The following is a 27,432-nucleotide window of genomic DNA, read 5'->3' on the forward strand; positions in this document are numbered from 1 at the left end:
TTAGGTATAGTTGATACAGCTAGTAGTTAGTTAGGATTATGTAGGTATAGTTGATATAGCTAGTAGTTAGTTAGGACTATGTAGGTATAGTTGATACAGCTAGTAGTTAGTTATGATTATGTAGGTATAGTTGATACAGCTAGTAGTTAGTTAGGACTATGTAGGTATAGTTGATACAGCTAGTAGTTAGTTAGGACTATGTAGGTATAGTGTATACAGCTAGTAGTTAGTTAGGGCTATTTAGGTATAGTTGATACAGCTAGTAGTTAGTTAGGATTATGTAGGTGTAGTGTATACAGCTAGTAGTTAGTTAGGACTATGTAGGTATAGTTGATACAACTAGTAGTTATTTAGGATTATGTAGGTATAGTTGATACAGCTAGTAGTTAGTTAGGACTATGTTGGTATAGTTGATACAGCTAGTAGTTACATGATGAGTGAGCATCCGTTACTTTGTGCTTATAGCAAGCCAATGAGCATCAATCTATTTACAATTTAATTTCAGACGGGACTGCAGCAAGTTTGATGTGGAGTGCGTAGAAACTCTAGTAGGGTTAATTGGAGGAGGGGCGGGGCTTCTGTTGCTCTCTGCCGCTATTTTCATCTTCTGCCGCAACAGGAAGTTGAGAAAAAATCGAGGTAACCAGAAGTTAGAGTTGCTCAAGTGGCAGAGCTATTGATATAATTGATCTAATGCTGTCTTGTTGACACTGTTTTGGAAACGTTACCTCACAGACCAGGCACAATATTTATGTAATCTGGTAAAATGTTTTTGATCATGTCTATTTCTCAACAGATGGTGGGAAGCTCATAACAGATTCTGAATATGTCACTATAAAACGTAGCTTTTCAAGCACTCTTGAGATGGAGCATATGGCCACAATAAGCCGGTTGTTCCCTCCAGAATTGGATCACGTGTGTAGTAAAACTACTGTCTTAGAGATATAACTCTATGTCAATGAGTTATGAAATATATTGTTAGAGATATCACTCGATGTCAGTCAGTTATGAAATAGTTTCTTAGAAATATCACTCTATGTCAGTGAGTTATGAAATAGCTTGTTAGAGATATCACTCTATGCCAGTGAGTTATGGAATAGCTTGTCAGAGATATCACTCTACGTCAGTGAGTTATGAAATAGATTGTTAGAGATATCACTCTATGTCAATGAGTTATGAAATAGCTTGTTAGAGATATCACTCTGTGCCAGTGAGTTATGAAATAGTTTGTTAGAGATATCACTCTATGTCAGTGAATATTGAAATAATTTGTTACAGATATCTCTCTATGTCAGTGAGTTATGAAATAGCTTGTTAGAGATATCACTCGATGTCAGTCAGTTATGAAATAGTTTGTTAGATATATCACTCTATGTCAGTGAGTTATGAAATAGTTTGTTAGTGATATCACTTTATGTCAGTAAGTTATGAAATAGCTTGTTAGTGATATCACTCTATGTCAGTGAGTTATGAAATAGTTTGTTAGAGATATCACTCTGCGCCAGTGAGTTATGAAATAGTTTGTTGGAGATATCACTCTCTATGTCAGTGAGTTATGAAATAGTTTGTTAGTGATATCACTCTGCGCCAGTGAGTTATGAAATAGTTTGTTGGAGATATCACTCTATATGTCAGTGAGTTATGAAATAGTTTGTTAGAGATATCACTCTGCGCCAGTGAGTTATGAAATAGTTTGTTGGAGATATCACTCTATATGTCAGTGAGTTATGAAATAGCTTGTTAGTGATATCACTCTATGTCAGTGAGTTATGAAATAGTTTGTTAGAGATATCACTATGCGCCAGTGAGTTATGAAATAGTTTGTTGGAGATATCACTTGATGTCAGCAACAATATAAACCCCCACAAGGATAGGTGATGGCTATCATATGGGCGGAGTTTAATGATCGAGCTTTGTTAGGATTGTGCTAGCCAGGGTCTCGGGGCTAATACAGTTCTCGCGGGGTGGTCACGTTGCCTTGTTAGGTTTATGGGTATTGGTTTTTATTGCCTATATGTGTCGATCGCGGATAACAAACCATGATTCAGCAAACCTTCAATTTCTACAGTGTAGGGGTAATACCTTACAAAAAAATGGAGCCATGGAAAATAAATCATTTCAAATTACCTATTTTACCATTTTTAAGATTGGTAGGGTTGTAATATAAACTTAAAGTTAAATATAGTTTACTCGAAATCACCCGAACAACGTCCTTTTCCCTAGTTTTTGATTAATGTTTTGCCACCTCTAATATAAAATGACCAAGTCTTCTATCGTTGTCACATTGTTTGACCTGGCCAATAAGATGGGACAGCAAGCAAAGCTGAGCATTGTAGCCTTCATACTCAAAATCTAAATCTAAAACCTAATTTGGGCCATTTCACAGTGATGACTATTAATATCAAAAATGCTTGTGAATGGCAACTGACTGATTACAACGGTAATAATATTAGGCAGCTATATTTATTTGACAACAAAAGGAAACCAGCAGACCAGTAAAATAACCTCCATTGCTCATAATTTTTGTAAATTTACTAGGGGCTTTATTCAGCATATTTGTTGTTCTGGTGCTATGTTCGGGTTCATTCCAACAGAGATTGATCATTAAACCCCGCCCTTATGATAGCCGTGGCCTATCCTGTGGTGGTTCATATCATTGATGTCAGTGAGTTATGAAATAGCTTGTTAGATATATCACTCTACGTCTATTATGATCCTCTATCATATTTATGTCTATTGTTTGCTGAGCAAGACTTGGCCCTTGTTTTTATTTGGAAACTTTGTTAGTTGTTTCTTTTTGTAGAAAATTCCGCGACCTAGTAGCATGAATCGGCAACAAATACAAAAATCGGGTAAAAGCCTCGCTACCTTTGGTGAACCAAAGTTCATTGGAGCCAAGGCTTGGTCACCTTATGTGAATATCTACAGCTCACCATCTCACCCATCCGTACGTCTAGTGAAACTCATCTGTGTCCATCTGTATACAACCTTTGATAGTTTCCATATCCATATACATACATGTACTTATACACTCTACCCGTATGTCTAGCATTATATGTTGCTGAGAGTTGTCATCTCATGCAAATATTCTACACTGTTGCTCTATTGTTATCTTTGTGACCCCCAGTTTTATGTACATCATTTTATCTCTTTCTAGGAGGGCAGGCCAAGGGAGGACGAATGACCAAGTACTAACGTTTTGGCAACAAGTTTTCAAAGCTATCCGACTGTTTATTTCCTGATGAAGTTAGCAGAACTTGTTAGTGATCTTCACTGCATTTAGACTCAAATAGTAATTCTTTTATGAGTTTGAGAGTAACTTATTGCTTTATCATATTTAGCTAATTGTCCGTAATCCATCTTCATTTTTTGAAACTATACAAGCAACAGTTTATTTCAATTTGGTAAAATATTTATTTACTAAAATAGTTTTTCTTCAAGAATTATTTATAATTGTAATTACTTCTGCATTTCCGAAACAAGTTTGCAACGGGTTTATCTTTGTAGATTTCTTTATTCTCTTAATAAAATTGTTAAGAAAGCACAAAGCATAAACAACAGCAAGAAATATCTCATTGGTTGAGTCAAAAGTTTGTGCCGTGAAGAATGTTCAACTGATTCACTGGCCTAAATGACTGACCTATTTCACTGTATTATAACTGCAAGTCTGGCACACTGTAGCGAGCTGTGGATTTGAGTGTATTACAACTCTTTGCCATGTGATGCTGTTTATGATCGGCTTTCATATTCCACATCTTTGAGGAGCGAAACTTTGATTAAATCTGTTAGAAAACAAGGTGTTTGCAAACACGGTCATCAAGTTCATTTCTTCTTCAGCCATCAGAGAGCTGCCATCAGCGTAACAACGCTGTTTAACTTTGCAATGACACCGCTGCAATCAAGTACATGTAAATTCACATGTAAACTCTATTCGAATAGCTAAGCTTCAACTGGTAGCCATCCAACTTTATGGTTTTATTATTAGCAGCGCCACCATAATAATACAGTTATAACCATTGTTTTTATTGTGTTTAGGTGTGGTGTCCAATGAAAATTCAACTAAGTTGGCCAGGATATTTGGGTGTCGTTTCTTTTCATTTAAGGTAGAAACTCAAAGTCCAGAATTGTCAAAATTGATTATCAAAGTAACTATTTTAAGAACATAAACAAAGTTAACAATGAAAGTGTGTATACCGAGTGTCTAGAGTGGCTGGTTTTGTCCATTGTCCCACGCATTACAACAAGCATACATGCTAGATATTGGTATAAACGCGAGTCCCTGTATGGGTACGAATTATTTAATATACTAGAAATTCCACTGTCATACAGCCCACGACCAAAGTGATATTGGAAAAAAGAAACTGGGTATACGGGTATAAGTACTGGGTATAGGTGTTATTACATGTATATACAACAAATAGCAATAATGGAAAAAGGAAAATATTATATGTTTATATCTCTCCCCTGCAATAGGAGAAATGCAATATTGGCCAATATTAGAAGTAAAATGCACTGATATTATTAGAATAACCAATATTATTCCATGACCAAACACGAGCGAAGCGATTGGTTTGGGAGATTTATGATAAATGCACATGTGCACACAACTCCCGAAAAATTATCCGTTATTGGCCGTCACCAAACCCTTGTAACGAAATCCTATCAGCAAATTTAACTATTTTTCAGTAAAGTCGTTTAAGTATAATAATGATACAAAACGCATATAAACCTATTTAAATATGTTACCAAGTCTTTGAAAGGTTACCGCAAATTCCTAAAACTAACCCATCTGATTGGATTATACATAAATAGACAGATTTATTTGGCCGAAAATCGTTATTAAAACTTGCTAAGCCTCACTTTTATCAAAGTTAAGGCCGGAAATTAAAACGCCGAGCGACAGAGAATAGAACGATTAAGTCGTGCTCATTTTACGAAAAAAATAACGTGCACGTTTCACCAGTCTATAGCATTGTCGAATTGCCGAAGGTTTCTGTAATTAAGTTAGGAGTACTGAAATCATTTCATTTTCGCCGATTTGAAAGTAACTGACATTTTAGACAATTTTGAGTACTTTGGTATTTTAACTGATGTTCAACGCAGTGTAAGTAAATAAAATGACGATGATATTTTTTCTAACGGTTCTTATGAGATTATTACAATAACTAATTATAAGTTTGGATGACTACAGAGCAGTGACTATGTAGTACAGAATTTCTAAAAAATATAATTATCATTATCATCCAAACTTATAATTACATGTAACTATTGTAATAACCTCCTAAGGATTGTTAGAAAAAAAATCATCGTCATTTCCTTTACTTACACTGCTTTGGACATCAGTTAGAATACCAAAGTACTCAAAATTGTCTAAAATGTCAGTTACTTTGAAATCGGCAAAAATGAAACGATTTCAGTACTCCTAACTTAATTACAGAAACCTTCGGCAATTCGACAATGCTATAGACTGGTGAAAAGTGCACGTTATTTTTTTCGTGAAATGCGCACGACTTAATCGTTCTATTCTCTGTCGCTCGGCGTTTTAATTTCTGGTCTTAACTTTAATAAAAGTTAGGCTTAGCAAGTTTTAATAACGATTTTCGGCCAAATAAATCTGTCTATTTATGTATAATCCGATCGGTTGAGTTAGTTTTAGGAATTTGCGATAACCTTTCACAGGCTTGGTATAACATATTTTAATAGGTTTATATGCGTTTTGCATCATTATTAGACTTAAACGACTTTACTGAAAATTAAATTAAATCTGTTGATAGGATTTCGTTACAAGGGTTTGGTGACGGCCGTCAACGAATAATTTTTCGGGAGTTGCGTGCACATGTGCATTTATCATAAATCTCCCAAACCAATCGCTTCGCTCGTGTTTGGTCGTGGGATTAAACATTGCTATCATCTTAATAGTTCTCTACCATGGTAGATAATGCTGTTCCTGCCTGTTTTAGCTCCTCTATTTTAGTTTCTCAAGCTCCTAAGACGGGCTAGTAACTAAAACCTATAACCAAAAGCTGCTCCCTGGTTACAGATCGCTAAGCTTTTACTCAATATAAAAACAGTCTATCAGCTTATAATTCTTCTGTCCAATATCAGTTCAAAATGTCATGCGCTTTCATGGAACGGTTCATCGTCACATTCCACTTGAAGCTCTTCTGTATAAATAAGTTTCAACATATGACATCACCCCTACTAGGTTTATCTGGTACTACATCCTATAGATGGATAAAATATCTCAGGTTTGAGTTAAAATCCTAAATTTGATCACTCTTCAACTAATGTTCCTGCTGGATGAGACCTTCACAGCGCTAGTTTATTTCCCTTTCTACCCACCGAGGATTGAGTGTTTAACCTCTCTATACCTTATGTATGTCTTATCAACGACTCAGCAGACTGGCTCGTTATTATAACTTCTGCTATCTTCTTATTGCCATAGATAAACAAATAAAGCGCATACTCTTAATCTGTTGAAGGGTAAACAAGAGGATGCGTCCATGTTACAAGTGGGTACCATACACATCACAGTGGTTGTTTCCTTTCATCTCTGTATTCAAGTTTAGGTACCATCTTCATATTTGCTATATAACAAATATGGCAAGGATCACTGCATTCTGCATATCTATTGGAATGATAAACTCTTTAAAGCTGTTGGCTTGCACCGTTTTTTGCACCTTTAAGTACACCCCTTAAGTACACCCCTTAAGTATACCCCTTAAGTACACCCCTTAAGTACACCCCTTAAGTACATCCTGTAAGTACACCCCTTAAGTACACCCCTTAGGTACACTCCTTAAGTACCCTTTTTGTAGTCAAAGCACGCTTGGAAATCAAGTAAACTAGTAACAGAACCTTACCATTGTCTCCAGTATGTTTAACGTGAAAGCGCTCCTTCTCTCCCTCCTTGTGCCTTTTATATTAGCAGGTAAGCACTAGCCTTCTCTCCAGTAGCTCTAGCTCTTTTGGGGATGCATAAGCTTTTGCATCTTTTTGCTGCTAGCTGCCTTAGCAATCCGTTATTTTGTGTGCTTTTCATGAAAAGTAAGTCCTCACCCTAATCAGATTACTTACTAATAAAAAAAGGTTGGCGGTAATTATGACATGGAATTCCCACCATTTTCACCACGGAACAGAGCTTCTTAGATGGAACGGTGGCCCCGAGGAGAGCTGAGGTGGGAGAGGGGAACTAATGAAGTGACTATCAGTTGGTACTCGTATTTATAGACTGCTAGCGTGCGTAATAGAGTTCTCTGAATTTATCGCCGTTTATTCAAATCTGAACAGTCAATTATAATGCACTCGCTTAATACATGTTCGTTGTAGTATAATACTATATTAGCAGATTTTTATGTTAACCATTTATTACCATATTGTTTTAAGATTTGCATGTTACTATATAAATGCTCAGAAAATTATTAATACTCGTATTGCGTGATTAGTTAGTGACAAATATTATCGTTTTTGTATTCGAAATATTTGATTGTGGCAACGGTTGACCTAATTATTGTGCAGCCAATCAACTGTAGATTTTTCCTTTGGTTTGTTATATAACCTGTCAGTTTTGTAATTGCTGTGGGTTACTGCTTGGTACTGTGAGATATAACACCAATAAAGAGACTGCGTTCTTTACATTAGCTCTGCTTGATTTTCCAAAGCAAATAGTGTAGAAAGTACTTGTCACTGTTTCTGACTTTAGCATTGTGATATTAGCCAGTGTATCATAGCTGCATTCATTATAGCTGCTATTGACCGAACATCAAGAACTATTGCGATTGGCTTACTAGGGTGTAATAGTTGAGAAAAGACACCATCGAGTCTGTTTATCGGCTCACTATCGGGTCTGTTTATTGGCTCACCATCGAATCTGTATATCGGCTCCCCCTTGACTCTGTTTATCGGCTCACCCTCGAGTCTGTTTATCGACTCATTGAGTTTGCGTGAACTTGCTGTTGAGTTGGGAGTCGTCTATCCTTGTTTAGTAAAATTTGCTTCAACTTCAACTTGGGTGTCAATTTGTAACTGCAAGTAGGCTACATAATTAATTTCACTACCACCTTACAGGCTCCCGGCATCTTATCGCGTCTGTTTATTATCTCCATTTTCTACGTTCATCTGGTAATATTGTACTAGTGTGTCTGAATCAAACTCAAATGTCTCATTCTAAGCATGACTGTCTCGGAGATGTTATTTTAACTCTGCTGTTTCTATCAAATTCTTGCCGATTTTAACAAAAGTACATCCGATCAATAACGAAGCTAAAATTATTTTAAACTAGTAAGCTGGCAGTCTCGTGCCCCGTGAGAGATCGTCATGTGTAATAACTATACCTGTATGTGTACAGTTGTTCTTCAATATGAGGAAACGGCTGTGTGGTGTAGTGGCAGTGAACTAGGCTTTGAAACTGAGTAAGTGTGTTTGATTCCCGTGTAGTGCTAATGCTCTTAGTGCGTCTTTCGACTGATGAACACGACTTTTCTATATATATATTTCTAAGTGTTGCTGTGTGCGTCCAGCTATAAATATAGCTATAGGGCACGCTGATTATTTTATTAATGCGGCCATACGTTACAACGCTCCTGTTAAGAATTATTTTTCGTAAGGTTCAATTACTACTTCTGGGGTCAAGGCCAATTTTTTTCGCTAGGACAATTACATTGAAATATTTTGGAACCTAAGTATATGCAATGCAATGCTTCTTTGTTTTTTTCCGTTAAAGCTAAGAATTTATCTCAAACTTAAAATTTGGCGATTTTTGTACTGATTATATATGTTATCAAAAGATATACGTTGCATCGATATTTCGTAGTTTCCATACTTGCTATTGATTTTACATTTACATTTCGTTCCCTACTAATTTATTTCAGCTGCTCAAAAGACTTTTTCCCAGCTACATTATGTTTTTGGATTCTGATTTGGTGCCTTGCACTCCACAATCATTAAATATGAACAAAGATTTTGTTCGTTTAAATATAAAAATCTTTTTACGTTATTTTTTTTAGTTCAAATTAATGCATCTTTATTTGTATGTTCCTATCAATGCTCGCTTCATGTATTAGTTTTCCCATCTTTCCCTTTAAACCTAACCAATTAGTAACTTGTAATTAATTTTAAATTTTACAACAAACATTTGTAAGATTATCTGTTAGATTATCTGTAAGATTAACTGTAAGACTTATCGTGTAAAACTACAAGTATCAGTTATTCTACACTCTCTTATATTTTCTTACATTTACATATTTAGAAATAGAGAGATAGGTAAATTTAAATTCTCCATAGATATACAAACCTAGATATATATATATATATACATGTATATATAGATTTATATATAAATATATAGATATTATAGATATAAAATAAATATATAAAGGTTTATATATCTGTGCCATTCTCTTATTAAATTTATGAACTTCGTATAACTTTTGAAGTTTATAATATGTTTTTAAAGTTTGTTGCATTATCGTTTTTAATTCAATTTGCATTTTAAAATACTACCATATTCTGTCATATTTTTTTAATAATCTGTTAAATTCATGTATTCTCAGAAGTTATGTATTGTCTAATGCCTCCAAACAAATATCTTGCCCTGCACAAAATCATTTCCTCATTATATGAAGTTTGAAAGTTACAGTTGTTTGACAAAGTTTGAAAACCTTTACAGTTATTTTTACTTTCTCTCTTAATTTATTTCAAATGCACAAAATATTTCTCTCATGATATGTAGTTGAAAAGTTAGAATGGCAAATGTTGTTATATATGTTAAATACAAATCAGTTTTCTGTCTAAAGACTTTTTATTACCCTGGCAACGCCGGGTAGCACAGCTAGTATTACATGTATAATAAAGATGAATAAGGTTGTCAAGTCAAAGAAAGCTAGGCTACGATGGGTCTTTGCACTGTATTACAATTTTCCTTTTTTGAATTTTACAAGTGAACTCTGTTGGTACGTCTACATTTTCTCTTTAGGCAGGCCATGCCCGGATGTGCAGCACACATGTTCAGATGTGGCCAACTGTGAATTTCAAATTGATCGCTCATTCCATTGCGTGTGTAACCCTGGCTATGATGGAGATGGATTCAACTGCACAGGTATGGGATTGAGTCACCTCATATCATATTAAAACTGATATGAACAGCTTAAGGTGTATTATAACCCTGATAAAGGACTGGCTCTGACCTAATCTGGAACATTCTCAATGTTTCTGTAAATCCTTCAAGACTGACTTTTAAATCAAGTTTTTTTTATTCGCAAAACTAATTGGGAATTAGCTTTGGTTAAATACACAATGAAAGTCAAAACCTAGTTTGTTATAGGTTCTCAAAAAATAATGTACACATATAACGATTGAGAAAATATATAGGGTGTACAGAAATGAAAAGTGTACAAACAAAATGTATATTTACATATGAAGAGTGCACACATATAGAGAGTGTACACATATAAAGAGTGTACACATATAGAGAGTGTATACATATAAAGAGTGTACACGTAGAAATATTTTTGTCACACAAAACATCACCAGCGTGACAAGATTGCGTTACATCAGTTGTAACATTAGGCTACAATTTCTATGTGTTTATTACAAGTTACGAGGTAAATATACGGCGTCTCGTAACAATAATGCAGTGTCAACACACCCATACTTTGTTTCTCTCTTTTTGTAGACATTGATGAGTGCATGAGTCAAAAGGATAATTGTGATAATGTGGCGAGATGCACAAACACTCCGGGGAGTTTCAACTGTACCTGCGACTCGGGCTACACAGGAAATGGAGTGTTGTGTCGCGGTAACTATTCCTCTAGATACTACATAGTATTTCGGATTTGTCTGTAAAATTTGTCCATTTTACATGTAAATACAGCTTGTTTAAGTTCAGGGATTTATATGTACTACTAAGAAGTCTGCACGTTTTCAACCAAATCAATTAATGCTGATATTAGTTAAACGAATTCAATACGATAGAATTGCTATAGTGTTTCAGTAATACATGTACTATTCTATTAGCTATAGTTTAATATCAAGATTTTTATATCAAGTGTAGATTGGGTCTAAAGCCTTCTTGATAGAGTCGGTTAGAAGGAGCCGCCATGGTGGCTTTCAATTTGTTTAAACAGGCAAAGATTATCTAGTAAACTTAAAGGCTCTGCAATGGCTTTAGAGAGCAGCGCTTAGCAAACAGCGAGTTTGGTTCAAAAATCAATGCTTGAACAGGTCAATAGTCTTATTGAAATGCCTGTGCACGTAATTGATCACTTCAGGTGCATATCAGTGCATGTCAGGAAGCGCGTGGCTTGAAGATCAGAACAATATAAAATGTAACATAATTCTTCATGTGTATGTATCTATATTTTCAAAGTTTGTGTGTGTTTCTGTATTTGTGGATGTCCGGCTATAGGTATTAAAATCTTAGATTAAAAGCTCACTGCTTGCTGTATTGGAACTCACAGTGACTACAATCCCAATCTGCCAATCCACGCGCTTAACCACTGAGCTATACAAACCTTATTAATGTGATGAACTTATTGTATCATATCGTGTACACTGTACGCACACGCATACGATGCAAAAGTGCACTTTTGATCATTAATTAATCAAAAGTTTGTTTTGATTAATTATTGATTAATTACTTTTGCATTTGTTATTTTTTCAAGTTGTTGAAAAATAATTTTTTGCTACCATTACTTGCTTTTTTAATTTGTAATTTTTAAATGTGCCGTTTCAATTTCAAGTGTGGGTTGCCCTATCTATTTGTTATCAGATGTTAGTGGTGCGGGTGTTAGAGTGGTGCAGATGTTAGATTGGTGCAGGTGTTAGAGTGGTGCAGGTGTTAGAGTGGTGCAGATGTTAGAATGGTGCAGGTGTTAGAGTGGTGCAGGTGTTAGAGTGGTGCAGGTGTTAGAGTGGTGCAGGTGTTAGGGTGGTGCAGGTGTTAGAGTGGTGCAGATGTTAGAGTGGTGCGAGTGTTAGAGTGGTGCAGGTGTTAGAGTGGTGCAGGTGTTAGAGTGGTGCAGATGTTAGAGCGGTGCAGGTGTTAGAGTGGTGCAGGTGTTAGAGTGGTGCAGGTGTTAGAGTGGTGCAGGTGTTAGAGTGGTGCAGATGTTAGAGTGGTGCAGGTGTTAGAGTGGTGCAGATGTTAGAATGGTGCAGGTGTTAGAATGGTGCAGGTGTTAGAGTGGTGCAGGTGTTAGAATGGTGCAGGTGTTAGAGTGGTGCAGGTGTTAGAGTGGTGCAGGTGTTAGGGTGGTGCAGGTGTTAGAGTGGTGCAGATGTTAGAGTGGTGCGGGTGTTAGAGTGGTGCAGGTGTTAGAGTGGTGCAGGTGTTAGAGTGGTGCAGGTGTTAGAGTGGTGCAGGTGTTAGAGTGGTGCAGGTGTTAGAGTGGTGCAGATGTTAGAGTGGTGCGGGTGTTAGAGTGGTGCGGGTGTTAGAGTGGTGCAGGTGTTAGAGTGGTGCAGGTGTTAGAGTGGTGCGGGTGTTAGAGTGGTGCGGGTGTTAGAGTGGTGCAGATGTTAGAGTGGTGCAGGTGTTAGAGTGGTGCAGGTGTTAGAGTGGTGCAGGTGTTAGAGTGGTGCAGATGTTAGAGTGGTGGGGGTGTTAGAGTGGTGCAGGTGTTAGAATGGTGCATGTGTTAGAGTGGTGCAGGTGTTAGAGTGGTGCAGGTGTTAGAGGTGTGCAGATGCTAGAGTGGTGCAGGTGTTAGAGTTTGAGTGTACGAGGCTAAAAATCATGAGGTTGAATTTCAGTGATAATTTCAGTGACAAGAGCAATTGAGCAAACCTTTTATTATAGTAAAGACATGGCTCACAGTGTTTCTTTTAAAAAGTAAAAATAAAATAAATACCTATTTCATAAACAAGGCCTGAAATTTTAATACGAATAAATTTAATCTCTTAGAATCACACTTTTAGACATTGATGAATGCCAAACCTCTCCTTGTGATGGAAATGCTACATGTACAAATCTCGGCGGGTCATTTGAATGCTCTTGTAATCCTGGCTTTGCTGGAGACGGTTTTACCTGTGACTGTGCCCCTGGCTTTGCCCTTAAAGGAGATAGTTGCATTGGTATGTATCACTGTGATAATTTTTATCTGATTTCATGTACAATGAGAGACTCTTTGATTCTGCGTGATGCTGTATTAGGAGTCTTAATAATTGGTTTTGATCAGATCTGTGTATTCACTATGTACAAATAAAAATGTAAGTGTAAAAAATTATAAAATAGAGCTCTATAATACTCCATTTCAATAACAGAAAACAACCCCTTTTACCATGAACACCAGCCGTCTCTTTCTTTTCTTAGAGTAACAAATTCAAATAGTTTTTAATTCAAATCTGGAGCCAATATACATTGAAAGGAATAACTCTCAATGTATCAGATTGTTACAAGAAATCTAAATGTGGTATTGTATGACAAGATGATGATTTAACATGTTGGCCCATATATGACCCTGACCCTTGGGTGGCTCATATATGACCCTGACCCTTGTGTGGCTCATATATGACCCTGACATTTGTGTTGCTCATATATGACCCTGACCCTTGTGTGGCTCATATATGACCCTGAACCTTGTGTGGCTCATACATGTGTATGACCCTGGCCCTTGTGTGGCCAATATATTACCCTGAACCTTTTTTGGCCTATGTATGACCCTGACCCTTGTGTTGCCCATATATGACCCTGACCCTTGTGTGGCTCATATATGACTCTGAACCTTGTGCGGCCCATATATGACCCTGACCCTAATGTGACACATATATGACTCTGACCCTTGTGAGACACGTATATGATCATGACTCTGTAATGACACATATTTCAAAACCTGTATTTGTACGCCGCCTCTATTTGATCGCCACTTTGACATTCTTCAATCTTTATAAACCCATAATAGTAAGTGATCTCTAGAAAAGTGTCCATAAGATGGCACTAATAACGACTCGGTTACATCAATAACTATTAACTATTTCATTGTTGCTGTAGTGCTTGCAAAGATTTTAGTAACAGAGCACCTGAGAAGATCGATCGTCTCAATCATCTGAACTCAGATTAAAAATCACCAAGGTCTAAATCTTAGCAATTGTCTTCAGATTCATCCATAAGGTGCTTTACACTCTGCCTGAGGACTTTGAAGCATTTTGATGAACAATGAGACAACTCTACAAGAACACCGTATTACGTAATAGCAGCCATTTTATGGCATGTTCTGACATTTAAACGTTAAAAGCGCTTTTAAAACTTACAATCACTATGTTTGCTTCCTGGTGCCAAAACTCTACAGTTTTTTTAAACTGAAAGTGACACAATCAAAATAATTAAGTGTGACATGTCTCACATGGCTATGATTAGGTATGACATGTCTTACATCGCTATGATTCATGTGAGACACTCTGAATGGACAGATGCAGAGGAGCACTATTTTCGATCCCCACAATTATTTGTAAAAGTTTCAAGTCTCAGGCATTATGAATCTATTGGTCAAACTGTCATTAACATTCATATTGTCACAGACATGGATGAATGCCAGACAAATCCATGCCACTCAAAGGCTGCATGTGTCAACACGCCAGGAAGTCATACCTGTATTTGTGGAAAGGGATTTGCTGGAGATGGGGTGACAGACTGTCACTGTGCACCTGGTTATGTACCAAAAGGGTCTGATTGTGTCGGTAAGTCTGAGTTTAGTTTTTCATCTTAAAATGTATTAGAAGACGATATTAATTCACTGCATTAACGTCCTTCTAATAGATTTGGAGTTGTTTCCACTCCAAATAACAAAAAAGATAAAAACCGAATGTCCTAAATTGAAGTTGCACTCCATTTCAGTGGAACTTTGGGTTATACAAACATTAGAGTACAAGTTTATTGGCAGCGGGCAACTCTGAACTCATTCGAAGCATAGAAGCACAGTGATTACATACCACATTATAAAGTACCATCTCCAAGTCATTTTCATCTATATGTTTATATACATGTACATACATGTATATATATACAAATATGTACATATATGTACATATATGTACATATATATATATGAGTACAAAGATGGAAAAAGTTTTTAGCAACAGTTTATTACTTAAAGTTTCATGATGCAAAATGATGTTAAGTTTACACCAATCGTCAGATAAAAAATTACATGACACAAACACAAAACCAAGAATACACTAAGAACACCAAAATGAAAAGTTACCTATATAAGTACAAAGATGGAAAAAGTTTTTAGCAACAGTTTATGACTAAAAGTTTCATACTGCATGCAGTAATCATCAGATGCTAATGTGAAGTGCTTGTGTATAATACTTGGTCAAATCAAGTATAAAAGCCTAACTATTAAATTGGTTAATTGGTGAACTTAGCCTTAGATAAGTAAAATTTGGTGCCGTGTCTACAGGATGTTACTATATCACTTTTCTGATTCAGGGTAGCCATGTGAGGTTGGAAAATTATAAAGTACTTCTCAGTTAAGCATAGATTGCACTTAGAAACACCATTCTGACAGCCCTTAGCTCTTGTTATTACTTTCCAATCAATACTAAAATCTTTTCCCTCGTCTTTTAATTGCCATATATATCTGCTTAATTCGGTGGTCTTTCTCTTGTCACTAATACCAAAGGATGTTTTGTGGTTGTTGAATCTGTCCTTAAATTGCCTCTCTGTCAATCCGATGTATGTTTGACTGCTTCTGCCGTCTGTGTCAACTGTTGCTTGGTAAATAATAGAACTCGTGAGACACTGACCATTTAAAGGGCATTCATTACGATTCCGGCAATTGCATTTTCTGCTGCTTTCGTCTGTCGTAAAGTTCGACAGACGAAAGCAGCAGAAAATGCAATTGCCAAAATCATAATGAATGCCCTTTAAATGGTCAGTGTCTCACGAGTTCTATTATTTACCAAGCAACAGTTGACACAGACGGCAGAAGCAGTCAAACATACATCGGATTGACAGAGAGGCAATTTAAAGACAGATTCAACAACCACAAAACGTCCTTTGGTATTAGTGACAAGAGAAAGACCACCGAATTAAGCAGATATATATGGCAATTAAAAGACGAGGGAAAGGATTTTAGTATTGATTGGAAAGTAATAACAAAAGCTAAGGCTTGTCAGAATGGTGTTTCTAAGTGCAATCTATGCTTAACTGAGAAGTACTTTATAATTTTCCAACCTCACATGGCTACCCTGAATCAGAAAAGTGATATAGTAACATCCTGTAGACACGTCACCAAATTTTACTTATCTAAGGCTAAGTTCACCAATTAACCAATTTAATAGTTAGGCTTTTATACTTGATTTGACCAAGTATTATACACAAGCACTTCACATTAGCATCTGATGATTACTGCATGCAGTATGAAACTTTTAGTCATAAACTGTTGTTAAAAACATTTTCCATCTTTGTACTTATACAGGTAACTCTTCATTTTGGTGTTCTTAGGGTATTCTTGGTTTTGTGTTTGTGTCATGTAATTTTTTATCTGACGATTGGTGTACACTTAACATCATTTTGCATCATGAAACTTTAAGTAATAAACTGTTGCTAAAAACCTTTTCCATCTTTGTACTTATACAGGCTCGGTGGACAACTTTGAGCACTATATATAAGTCGTTTTCAGTGCTAACAATTTTATCTGATGATTATTGCATGGCAATATGAAACTATTAGTAATAAAGTTGTTTTAAACTTAACTTTAACTTTCATTTTCACCCAATTTTATATATATATATATATGTATATATATACATGTATATATATATATACACATGTATATATATATATATATATATGTATGTACACCTGAGACCCAATGTTGAAGATTTTTCCTTACAGAAATACGCGTAGATTGCTGTTTACCATCTTTCTTTTCATCCATTCTAAACCATGACACCATCATGTGACACCATCATGTGATACTATGATGTGACACCATCATGTGACACCATCATGTGGCATCATCATGTGACACCATCATGTAACACCATCATGTGGCATCATCATGTGACACCATCATGTAACACCATCATGTGATATTCTGATGTGAGTTCTGTGTAAAAAAAAACTAGCTGGTTGGATATTTGGCTTAATTAATGTTAACCCAATATCCTAAATTTATTCTGCCACAACCTTGGGTGGATTTTTGATCTCTATGATCAGAATCAACAATTTGTATAGGTACTAAGGCTAGCCCTTTTAAAAGGCTCCTCATCACAACTCAATGAGTTGAAGCTCTAAAATTATTTTGAATTATATTCAGAGTTTCTTCTTAACATTCTAGATGTTGATGAGTGTGTAAAACAGCCATGTGATAAGAATGCTGCTTGTACTAACACTATCGGTAGCTTCATATGCACCTGCAGTGCAAACTACACAGGCTCTGGTCTCTCCTGCAGCGGTATGTATTACTCTGATGAAGGCATGAGCCAAACGCATTGCTTTAGTTAGTATAATAAATTGCATTTATGCCGACGGCAGAAGTGATAGAAGCACTTAAATATCTCTCTAATATGATAAGCTATTCAAATAATTTATTTTATTTCAGCTGAAGTCAAATGAATGCTTTGCAGAAAAATGTTTTACTCCAGAAATGATATTATCTGAATATTTTGTTATAAAAATTGGCTACAATAATAACAACATATGTGAGTAATACCTTGAAGATCAAGTATACTGCTTAGTTGAATGCAGAGACTGTGTATGTTTAAAAGAGTCAGTGTTACACAGACAATAGCTCTGTGATCTTGACTGGACATGTCTGAGTCTAGTCAAAAGGAAGCTTTGCAAGAAAGACATGCCCAGTTGCAGAGGGGTGAATGTCATTCTGGCCACCACTGTTTTTATGAACTGATATACTTTCTAGAAGATATATTCCACTGATTTTAGTCTTCGTTACATCTAAGTTGAAACTGTTCAACACTTACTGCCATATGTAAAGTTGGAGTATAAATAACAATTCAGCACTCTTAACTTGGTGCCCATAGACATCGTCTTGATTTTCATTAGCTTTTTCATGTTCTGAAAGGCATCTTTTGCGATTCCTATTATTATTTTAATTGCATTTAATATTTTGGTATATTCTATAAAGAGACTAGTTAGGTCTACTACCTTTTAATTCTAATTTAGCATCATTTTAGCAATACATTGGTCTTGTCAGATATTAGTCTTGTCTGATATTAGTCTTGTCTGATATTAGTCTTGTCTGATATTAGTCTTGTCTGATATTAGTCTTGTCTGATATTAGTCTTGTCTGATAATAGTCTTGTCTGATATTAGTCTTGTCTGATATTAGTCTTGTCTGATATTAGTCTTGTCTGATATTAGTCTTGTCTGATATTAGTCTAGTCTGATATTAGTCTTGTCTGATATTAGTCTTGTCTGATATTAGTCTTGTCTGATATCAGTCTTGTCTGATATCAGTCTTGTCTGATATCAGTCTTGTCTGATATCAGTCTTGTCTGATATCAGTCTTGTCTGATATCAGTCTTGTCTGATATCAGTCTTGTCTGATATCAGTCTTGTCTGATATTAGACTTGTCTGATATTAGTCTTGTCTGATATTAGTCTTGTCTGATATTAGTCTTGTCTGATATTGGTCTTGTCTGATATTAGTCTTGTCTGATATTAGTCTTGTCTGATATTAGTCTTGTCTGATATTAGTCTAGTCTGATATTAGTCTTGTCTGATATTAGTCTTGTCTGATATTAGTCTTGTCTGATATTAGTCTTGTCTGATATTAGTCTTTTCTGATATTAGTCTTGTCTGATATTAGTCTTGTCTGATATTGGTCTTGTCTGATATTAGTCTTGTCTGATATTAGTCTTGTCTGATATTAGTCTTGTCTGATATTAGTCTAGTCTGATATTAGTCTTGTCTGATATTAGTCTTGTCTGATATTAGTCTTGTCTGATATTAGTCTTGTCTGATATTAGTCTTTTCTGATATTAGTCTTGTCTGATATTAGTCTTGTCTGATATTCGTCTTGTCTGATATTAGTCTTGTCTGATATTAGTCTTGTCTGATATTAGTCTTGTCTGATATTAGTCTTGTCTGATATCAGTCTAGTCTGATATCAGTCTTGTCTGATATTAGTCTTGTCTGATATTAGTCTTGTCTGATATTAGTCTTGTCTGATATTAGTCTTGTCTGATATTAATCTTGTCTGATATTAATCTTGTCTGATATTAGTCTTGTCTGATATTAGTCTTGTCTGATATTACTCTTGTCTGATATTAGTCTTGTCTGATATTAGTCTTGTCTGATATTAGTCTTGTCTGATATTAGTCTTGTCTGATATTAGTCTTGTCTGATATTAGTCTTGTCTGATATTAGTCTTGTCTGATATTAGTCTTGTCTGATATTAGTCTTGTCTGATATTAGTCTTGTCTGATATTAGTCTTGACTGATATTAGTCTTGTCTGATATTAGTCTTGTCTGATATTAGTCTTGTCTGATATTAGTCTTGTCTGATATTAGTCTTGTCTGATATTAGTCTTGTCTGATATTAGTCTTGTCTGATATTAGTCTTGTCTGATATTAGTCTTGTCTGATATTAGTCTTGTCTGATATTAGTCTTGTCTGATATTAGTCTTGTCTGATATTAGTCTTGTCTGATATTAGTCTTGTCTGATATTAGTCTTGTCTGATATTAGTCTTGACTGATATTAGTCTTGTCTGATATTAGTCTTGTCTGATATTAGTCTTGTCTGATATTAGTCTTGTCTGATATTAGTCTTGTCTGATATTAGTCTTGTCTGATATTAGTCTTGTCTGATATTAGTCTTGTCTGATATTAGTCTTGTCTGATATTAGTCTTGTCTGATATTAGTCTTGTCTGATATTAGTCTTGTCTGATATTAGTCTTATCATAATTACTGAGTTAATTTTAACTACCGCAGAATAATGCTGCTCTCTAGTGAGAATAACCATTTGCATATTGTGAAGACATTTTAAAGCAACTGAATTGTCAACCTGTGCCATGTTCTATGTGTATGTGTAAAAGGGTTATTTCCCTTGTTGCAGTTTTTGACTACTGCCAGCTATGCACTTCCCAGGAAGTGTGTGTGGAGACATCTGGCGTCAAGTCTTGCGACTGTCGCTCCGGCTACCAGAGAGTTGCTGGCAAATGCACAGGTATAGAATGAGAATAGAATGTATAGAATTATGCGATATAGAACGGAGTATAGAATACAATAAAGTATAGAATAAAATAGAGTATAGAATACAATAGAGTATATAATACAATAGAGTATGTAATACAATGGAGTATAGAATACTATACAGTATAGAATACTATAGAGTATAGAATACAATAGAGTATAGAATACTATATAGTATGGAATACAATAGAGTATAGAATACAATAGAGTATAGAATACAATACAGTATAGAATACAAAAGAGTATAGAATACTATAGAGTAGAGAATACAATAAAGTATATAATACAATGGAGTATAGGATACAATAGAGAATAGAATACAATACAGTATAGAATGCAATACAGTATAGAATACAAAAGAGTATAGAATATTATAGCGTATAGAATACAATAGAGTCTATAATACATCAGAGTATAGAATACTATAGAGTATAGAGTACAATACAGTAAATAATACAATGGAATATAGAATACAATAGAGAATAGAATACAATACAGTATAGAATGCAATACAGTATAGAATACAAAAGAGTATAGAATACTATAGAATATAGAGTACAATAGAGTATAGAGTACAATAGAGTATAGAATACTATAGAGTATAGAATACAATACAGTGAATAATTCAGTGGAGTATAGAATACAATAGAGTATATAATACAATAGAGTATAGAATGCAATGCAATATAGAATACAATAGAGTATAGAATGCAATGCAATATAGAATAAAATAGAGTATAGAATACAATCGAGTATAGAATTCAATAGAGAATAGAATACAATGGAGTATAGAACAGTCTTATATAATCTTAGGAACTTCAAGGCTAATGTCACCGTCAAAGTGTTTACTTAAATCAATTTTGCCACAACATGCTGTGATGTTTGTGGATCGAGTTAGTTCTTGGTTATAAATTGCTAAGGCGCTACTCAGAGCACAGATAGTGTAAACTGTATAATCTCTGTCAAAGTAAGGTGCTACTGACCAAGTGTAATACAGTGAAAAGGATCAGCTGTGACTTCTTACTTCTTCACAAAGAAGCAAACCATTTTACATTTTACATTTATAAGACAATGTTTATATATGTGAAAATTATATGTAGAAATATGTGCAATATGGCTCCTTTATAGGGTAAATGTTGGCACGCTCTGTCCCTTTTTCAGAAAGGCAGATTCATTGGTAGGTCGGCACTTCTTGTGCTGGCTTGGTAGCAAGTTGGTTTTTTATCTGCCAGCTCGATGATCAGAACGGTTGTCCTTACCAGAACACACCCGGCCAGCTGTACTGCCGTGCTGTCATGGGCCTGCTGGGTCTCTCCCTGCCTCAGTCCAGTGGAGCCTTTTTGGGTGATTAGCAGGTCGGAGGGCCTGAGACATCCTCTTGGCCTCAGTACGGTCAGCCTGTCGTTATGGTCCTCCTTGGCTCTGGACCTGGCGATAAACTGCCACCACTACAGATGGAAAGAGCTGCCACCACTACAGATGGGAGAGCTGCCACCACTACGGATGGGAGAGCTGCCACCACTACGAATGAGAGAGCTGCCACCACTACAAATAGGAGAGCTGTCACCACAACGAATGGGAAGAGCTGCCACCACTACAAATGGGAAGAGCTGCCACCACAATGGATGGGAAGAGCTGCTACCACAATGGATGGGAAGAGCTGCCACCACAATGGATGGGAAGAGCTGCCACCACAATGGATGGGAAGAGCTGCCACCACAATGGATGGGAAGAGCTGCCACCACTACGGATGGGAAGAGCTGCCACCACAATGGATGGGAAGAGCTGCCACAACTACGGATAGGAGAGCTGCCATCACAAGCTGACTTAATAAACTGTTCAACTGAGTGCTCTGTTGATGTAGATAAAGACTATTAGCTCTTCTACTTTTTCAGATATCGACGAATGTGCAGACATGGAGGCCAACAATATTCGCTGCAGTCGTAACGGGGTCTGTTACAATAGCCCAGGTTCCTATGGCTGCTTCTGCAATGCTGGGTATACTGGAGACGGACTTGATTGCCTCCCTTTGAATTTCTTTAAAGATGGTATTGTAGGCTAATGAATGCCTAGTTGATTCTTTACTAATCTTTACTTTTCTTTAGAGTTATTGGCTATGTTACGTTCTATGCTTTCTTTCATAGCCATTTCTGCTGTATATGATTTCATGGCTTTAACTGATTGTCGTAATTTTAATGTTTTAGATGCATTTTTGAAAATCTAATTTTCGAAATTTAATAATAATTTTCTCTTTGATGTAAATAAATCAACCACATTTATAATTATCTTTCAGCAAGTTATAAAATAGGTAGGTATAAATATACACAATAAGATGCAAAATTAAAATACCACAGGAACTTAATTACCTTATCTGACTCCAGTAACAAGAGTTCTAAAATGCCCAAAAGTTTGAGGTGCTCTCAAGGGCCAAATATGTCTATAATTTTAAGGAACTATTAGGGCTCCTCAGGGTGTAAGATTTCTGGTTATACAGTCCAATTGAATATCTCTGAGTGACAGTAGATGACTGCAGACAAACAGAACACAATGAGTAAAAATTTTGAGCACATGACATGATTCCAGGTTGTGTTGCACAGATATTAGATTCATGAATTTTACTACAAACAACTTGGGTTTAAAAAGAGAAATGTTGATCAAATACAAACGTACAAACCTAGGCATACATCACATTGTTAATGTTGAGATATCTATTAAAAAAGATTATTAGAAGAACAGTGAAATAAACTTCTAGCCTAGATCTGACCTTCTATTGAGGGCGGGCGATGTTCACATCCATCTCCTGACGAGATATGTATTGAAGAAGTGAGACTGAGTAATAAGGCTCCGATTTCAACACTACTTTAAGAGTAAACTCAGACAGTACAAGTATTCTATATATCAATATAAAAATTGTTTCCTCACCCCGGTTAACCCGTACGGGTGGTAGTTTCTGCTCTAACTCGGGTCTCCTACCAGAGACCTGGGAGTTTGAGCACTCGCCTCAAGATATTAGCTGTTCCCAGTAGCGCACTTTTCTGCAACTCACCTGAGTTGATTGCTGTTGGTATCTGGGCAAGCCACATTTTATGCGCCGGTGTTATTGCCCCCAGTGCCCCAATGACTAATAAGATTACAGTTGTTCTTACATCCCAGCATTTTTCAATCTCTTCTCCAAGAGGGAGATATTTCTCTACCTTTTCTTTTTTTTGCTTTCTATATTGTAGGCATTGGGTGCTGCTGTATCTATTATAATAGCTCTCTTGTTCTCCTTGTCCACCACTACTATATCTGGTTGGTTTGCTAGGACATGCTTGTCAGTCCGGATGTAGAAGTCCCAGAGGATCTTAGCGCGGTCATTTTCATTGACCTTACCAGGAGTTTCCCACCAGTGTTGTGGTTTATAAAAGCCATACTCGTCACACAGACTTCTATAATACACAACACCTGCGACATGGTTATGTCGCTCAGTGTATGCATTTCCTGCTAGCTGCTTGCATCCACTGATGATGTGTTGGATGGTCTCAGGTGCATCGTTGCACAGTCTGCATCTAGGATCGTCTCTAGTTTGATAGATTTTTGTTTGGAGTTGCCTTGTTGGGAGCACTCGCTCCTGGGCTGCCATGATTAGCGACTCTGTATTGGCCATTAGGTTTCCTTTGTTCAGCCACATATATGTCTGGTGAAGATCGCCAACCTTAGATATTTGTCGGTGGTAAGCACCATGAAGAGGTTTCGTGTGCCAGTCAATTTCCTCATCATCAGGGTGAAGGTCCATTGTAGGTCCAGAGCAGCCGATTGAAATTCAGCTAGCAACTTATCTGAAGTGACCATAGAGGCTGCATAGGCTTTGATGCTTTGCTCTTCCTCCTTCACTGTCTGCTGTACACTTTTGAGTCCCCTACCGCCATCTTTCCTATCGAGATACAATCTAGTAGTATCAAATTTTGGGTGGAGTGCTCCATGCATAGTAAGCAGTTTATGAGTTGCTATATCTGTTTCTTTGATGGCTTCCTCAGTCCACTTTATTATACCTGCTAGATATCTTACTACTGGAAGTGTGTAGGTATTTATTGTCATGACTTGGTTCTTGGCATTGAGCTGGCTCCGTAGGACCTGACGAAGGCGTTTCTTGTATTCAGTAATGGCTTTGTGACGTACCTTGGCTTCGTGATTGATGTTGCTTTGCATAATCCCCAAGTACTTGTACCCTTCTTTTATATCTTTGATGGTACCATTTGGCATTCTTAGGCCATCTGTGAGCATAAAACGGTTTTTCTTAAAAATTAGCCTTCCACATTTCTCAATACCGAAGATCATTCCGATGTCCTTGCTGTATACCTGTGTGAGGTGTATTAGCGAATCAATGTCCCTCTCTTTTTTAGCGTACGGCTTGATTTCATCTATGTAGAAGAGGTGGTTTAGCTTTGTGCCACTCTTAAACTGGTACCCATAGTGAGTCTTCTCCAGCATATTGCTTAGAGGGTTTAGGCATATGCAGAAGAGCAGAGGTGATAAGGAGTCACCTTGATAGATGCCTCACTTAAATTTAACGCTCGCCAGCTTTTTGCCATTAGCCTCCAGTTCCGTCTTCTATTTGGTCATTGACATCTTGATGAATGCCATAAGAGCAGGATAAACATTGTACATACTGAGGCACTCAAGTATCTAACTATGCGGAATTGAGTCATAGGCATTTTTGTAGTCGATCCAAGCCATGGCAAAATTGGTATGCCTTCTCCTGCTGTCTTGACAGACCGTCCGATCCACCAGTAACTGATGTTTGGCTCCTCGGGTGTTGCGCCCAATTCCTTTTTGAGCACTGGTCATATAGTGACTCATGTGCTCTTCCAGTTTGTCTGCAACTATTCATGAGAGCAGTTTCCAGGTGGTGGACAAGCACGTTATTGGTCGATAGTTCTTGGGAGTCGGCCCTCCTTTGGATCTTTTATCAGAAGTACAGTTCGTCCTTTGGTCAGCCATTCCGGATGATCGCCTTCTTCTATTAGGCATTCCATCTGCTTAGCCATTCTAGTGTGAAGTGATGTCAATTTCTTCAACCAGAAGGCTTGAATCATGTCATGGCCAGGTGCTGCCCAGTTTTTCATATGCTGCACTTTGCGCTTAATGTCCACTTCGCTGATGGTGAGTCCTTGCTGAGCCACAGTGTGTTGGTGGCTCTTTTTAAGCCTCTTCAGCCAATTTGCAGTGGTGTTATGAGTAGTCTCTTCTTCCCATATGTTCTTCCAAAACTTTGAGGTGCTGGATCGGGGAGGATCTGACATTGGCCTCCGCAGTTCACCTTTGAACTGAGAATACACTTTAGATGAATTATTGATGAACAGTTTGTTCATTCTCCTGTTATCCCGCTCTTTGGTGTACCGCTTCAGTCGTGCCGAGAGTGCTACTAGCTGCTGTTTGGCAGATTCTAGAGCTTCTATTGTGGCTGCCCCTTTTGGACGCTTCAAACTATGGTTAAATCTTTCACTGAGCCTACTAACTTTCTTGCGCAAGTCCTTGAACTTATTTTGTAGCCTCAGCTGCCAGGAGGGAATGGCTTGAAGCCTTGTTGGCAGTGGCTTAATATCCATCTCCTCCAAGATGACGGTTGCTGTACTGTAGATTAAGGCATTAGTCTTACTGATTGATCCAGTTGAGATCGACTCCAGTGCCAAGTTAATATCTTCTAACAGCTTCTTAGGTATGACCTTGCTAACTCTCCCTAGTGGTACCCTGCTTCCATAATCATTAGCAGCTGGCGTCTTGTTGATGATATTTTCCGCAAGCTTCTTTACCCTTGGGTCAAGGTGCATGTCTTCTTCAACTTGTGAGTCAACACAAGATCGTGTATGTGTGACAGTGTGTGTTGATATGCACTCCTCGTTGGTCAAGGTTGCTTTGGTGAACTGTTCCCTAATTTCATCTACCTCAAGCTCTGATATGAGATCAACATAATGATCACTGTCCAGATACCTTACCAACTGCGCTATCTGTCCTGTATAGCGCAGTTGGTAAGGTATATATAACGTCCTGTTCAATATATATAAATATACATATAAATTTATATATATATATAAATATATATATATTTAAATATATATATAATTATAAATTATATATATATTTATTTATATATAATTTATATTTATATAAATTATATATATTTGTAAATATATATATAATTTATATATATATATATAAATATACGCATACACTGAGCGGCATAATCATGTCGCAGGTGTTGTGTATATTAGTCTATGTGATGAGTATGGCCTTAATAAACCACAACACTGGTGGGAAGCTCCTGGTAAGGTCAATGAAAATGACCGCGCTAAGATCCTCTAGGACTTCTACATCCAAACTGACAAGCATGTCTTAGCAAACCAACTAGATATAGTGGTGGTAGACAAGGAGAACAAGAGGGCTACTATAATAGATATAGCAGTACCCAATGACTACAATATAGCCAGCAAAGAAAAAGAAAAGGTAGAGAAATATCTCCCTCTTGGAGAAAAGATTGAAAAATGCTGGAATGTAAGAACAACTGTAATCCCAGTAGTCATTTGGGCACTGGGTGCAATAACACTGGCACATAAAATGTGGCTTGCCCAAATACCAACAACAATCAACTCAGGTGAGTTGCAGAAAAGTGCGCTATTGGGAAAAGCTAAGATCTTGAGGCTAGTGCTCAAACTCCCAGGTCTCTGGTAAGAGACCCGAGTTAGAGCAGAAACTACCACCCATACGGGTTAACCGGGTGAGGAAACAATTTTTTATATATAAAAATTGATTCCTAACCCGTATGGGTGGTAGTTTCTGCTCTAACTCGGGTCTCCTACCAGAGACCTGAGAGTTTGAGCACTCGCCTCAAGATCTTATATATATATATATATATATATATATATATATATATATATACTCAGTGAACTAAGGGAGCATATACTCATGCTACAGAGAGTACTGGACAGTGCTGTTTTGGCTATTGAAGCCTCATCAGTGCAGCTCAATATACATGTATATTGATATACATTTATATACATTTGTATATACATGTATATCAATATATATGTATATATTAACCAAGAGATCCAGGCTGGCTTGACAAGTGGCTCTCTCCACTTCTTTTATCTAGTAGAGATGCTCATGAATATCAGAGAGTGTAGAAGTGAATAAGTAGAGTGTCAACCATGTGTGACTTGACATAAGCGTCTCCTTGTGAAAAAGTTTTGCCTATGGAGGCAGCCAGGCCAAAACACTCTCTTTCTCAGTCACTGA

At 36.7% G+C, this 27,432-nt stretch overlaps 1 protein-coding gene and 1 long non-coding RNA gene across 2 annotated transcripts; both read left to right on the forward strand.

The window, feature by feature from the left end:
• Nucleotides 1-530: 530 nt before the first annotated feature.
• LOC137401595 (uncharacterized) lies at nt 531-2,905 on the forward strand. The gene is made up of 3 exons (XR_010979362.1): nt 531-639; nt 797-915; nt 2,804-2,905. It is a non-coding gene; the product is annotated as an uncharacterized lncRNA (long non-coding RNA).
• Nucleotides 2,906-6,834: 3,929 nt separating this feature from the next.
• Nucleotides 6,835-22,423, forward strand: LOC137401594 (adhesion G protein-coupled receptor E2-like). Its single transcript, XM_068088021.1, has 8 exons — nt 6,835-6,931; nt 9,974-10,096; nt 10,673-10,795; nt 12,916-13,071; nt 14,515-14,673; nt 17,283-17,399; nt 20,024-20,134; nt 22,056-22,423. Exons 1-8 carry the CDS (start codon nt 6,877-6,879, stop codon nt 22,220-22,222), a joined length of 1,011 nt encoding a protein of 336 aa, XP_067944122.1. The 5' UTR covers nt 6,835-6,876; the 3' UTR covers nt 22,223-22,423.
• The last annotated feature ends 5,009 nt before the right edge of the window (nt 22,424-27,432 follow it).

This window comes from Watersipora subatra, chromosome 8 (assembly GCF_963576615.1).
Source record: "Watersipora subatra chromosome 8, tzWatSuba1.1, whole genome shotgun sequence".
Taxonomy (NCBI): domain Eukaryota; kingdom Metazoa; phylum Bryozoa; class Gymnolaemata; order Cheilostomatida; family Watersiporidae; genus Watersipora; species Watersipora subatra.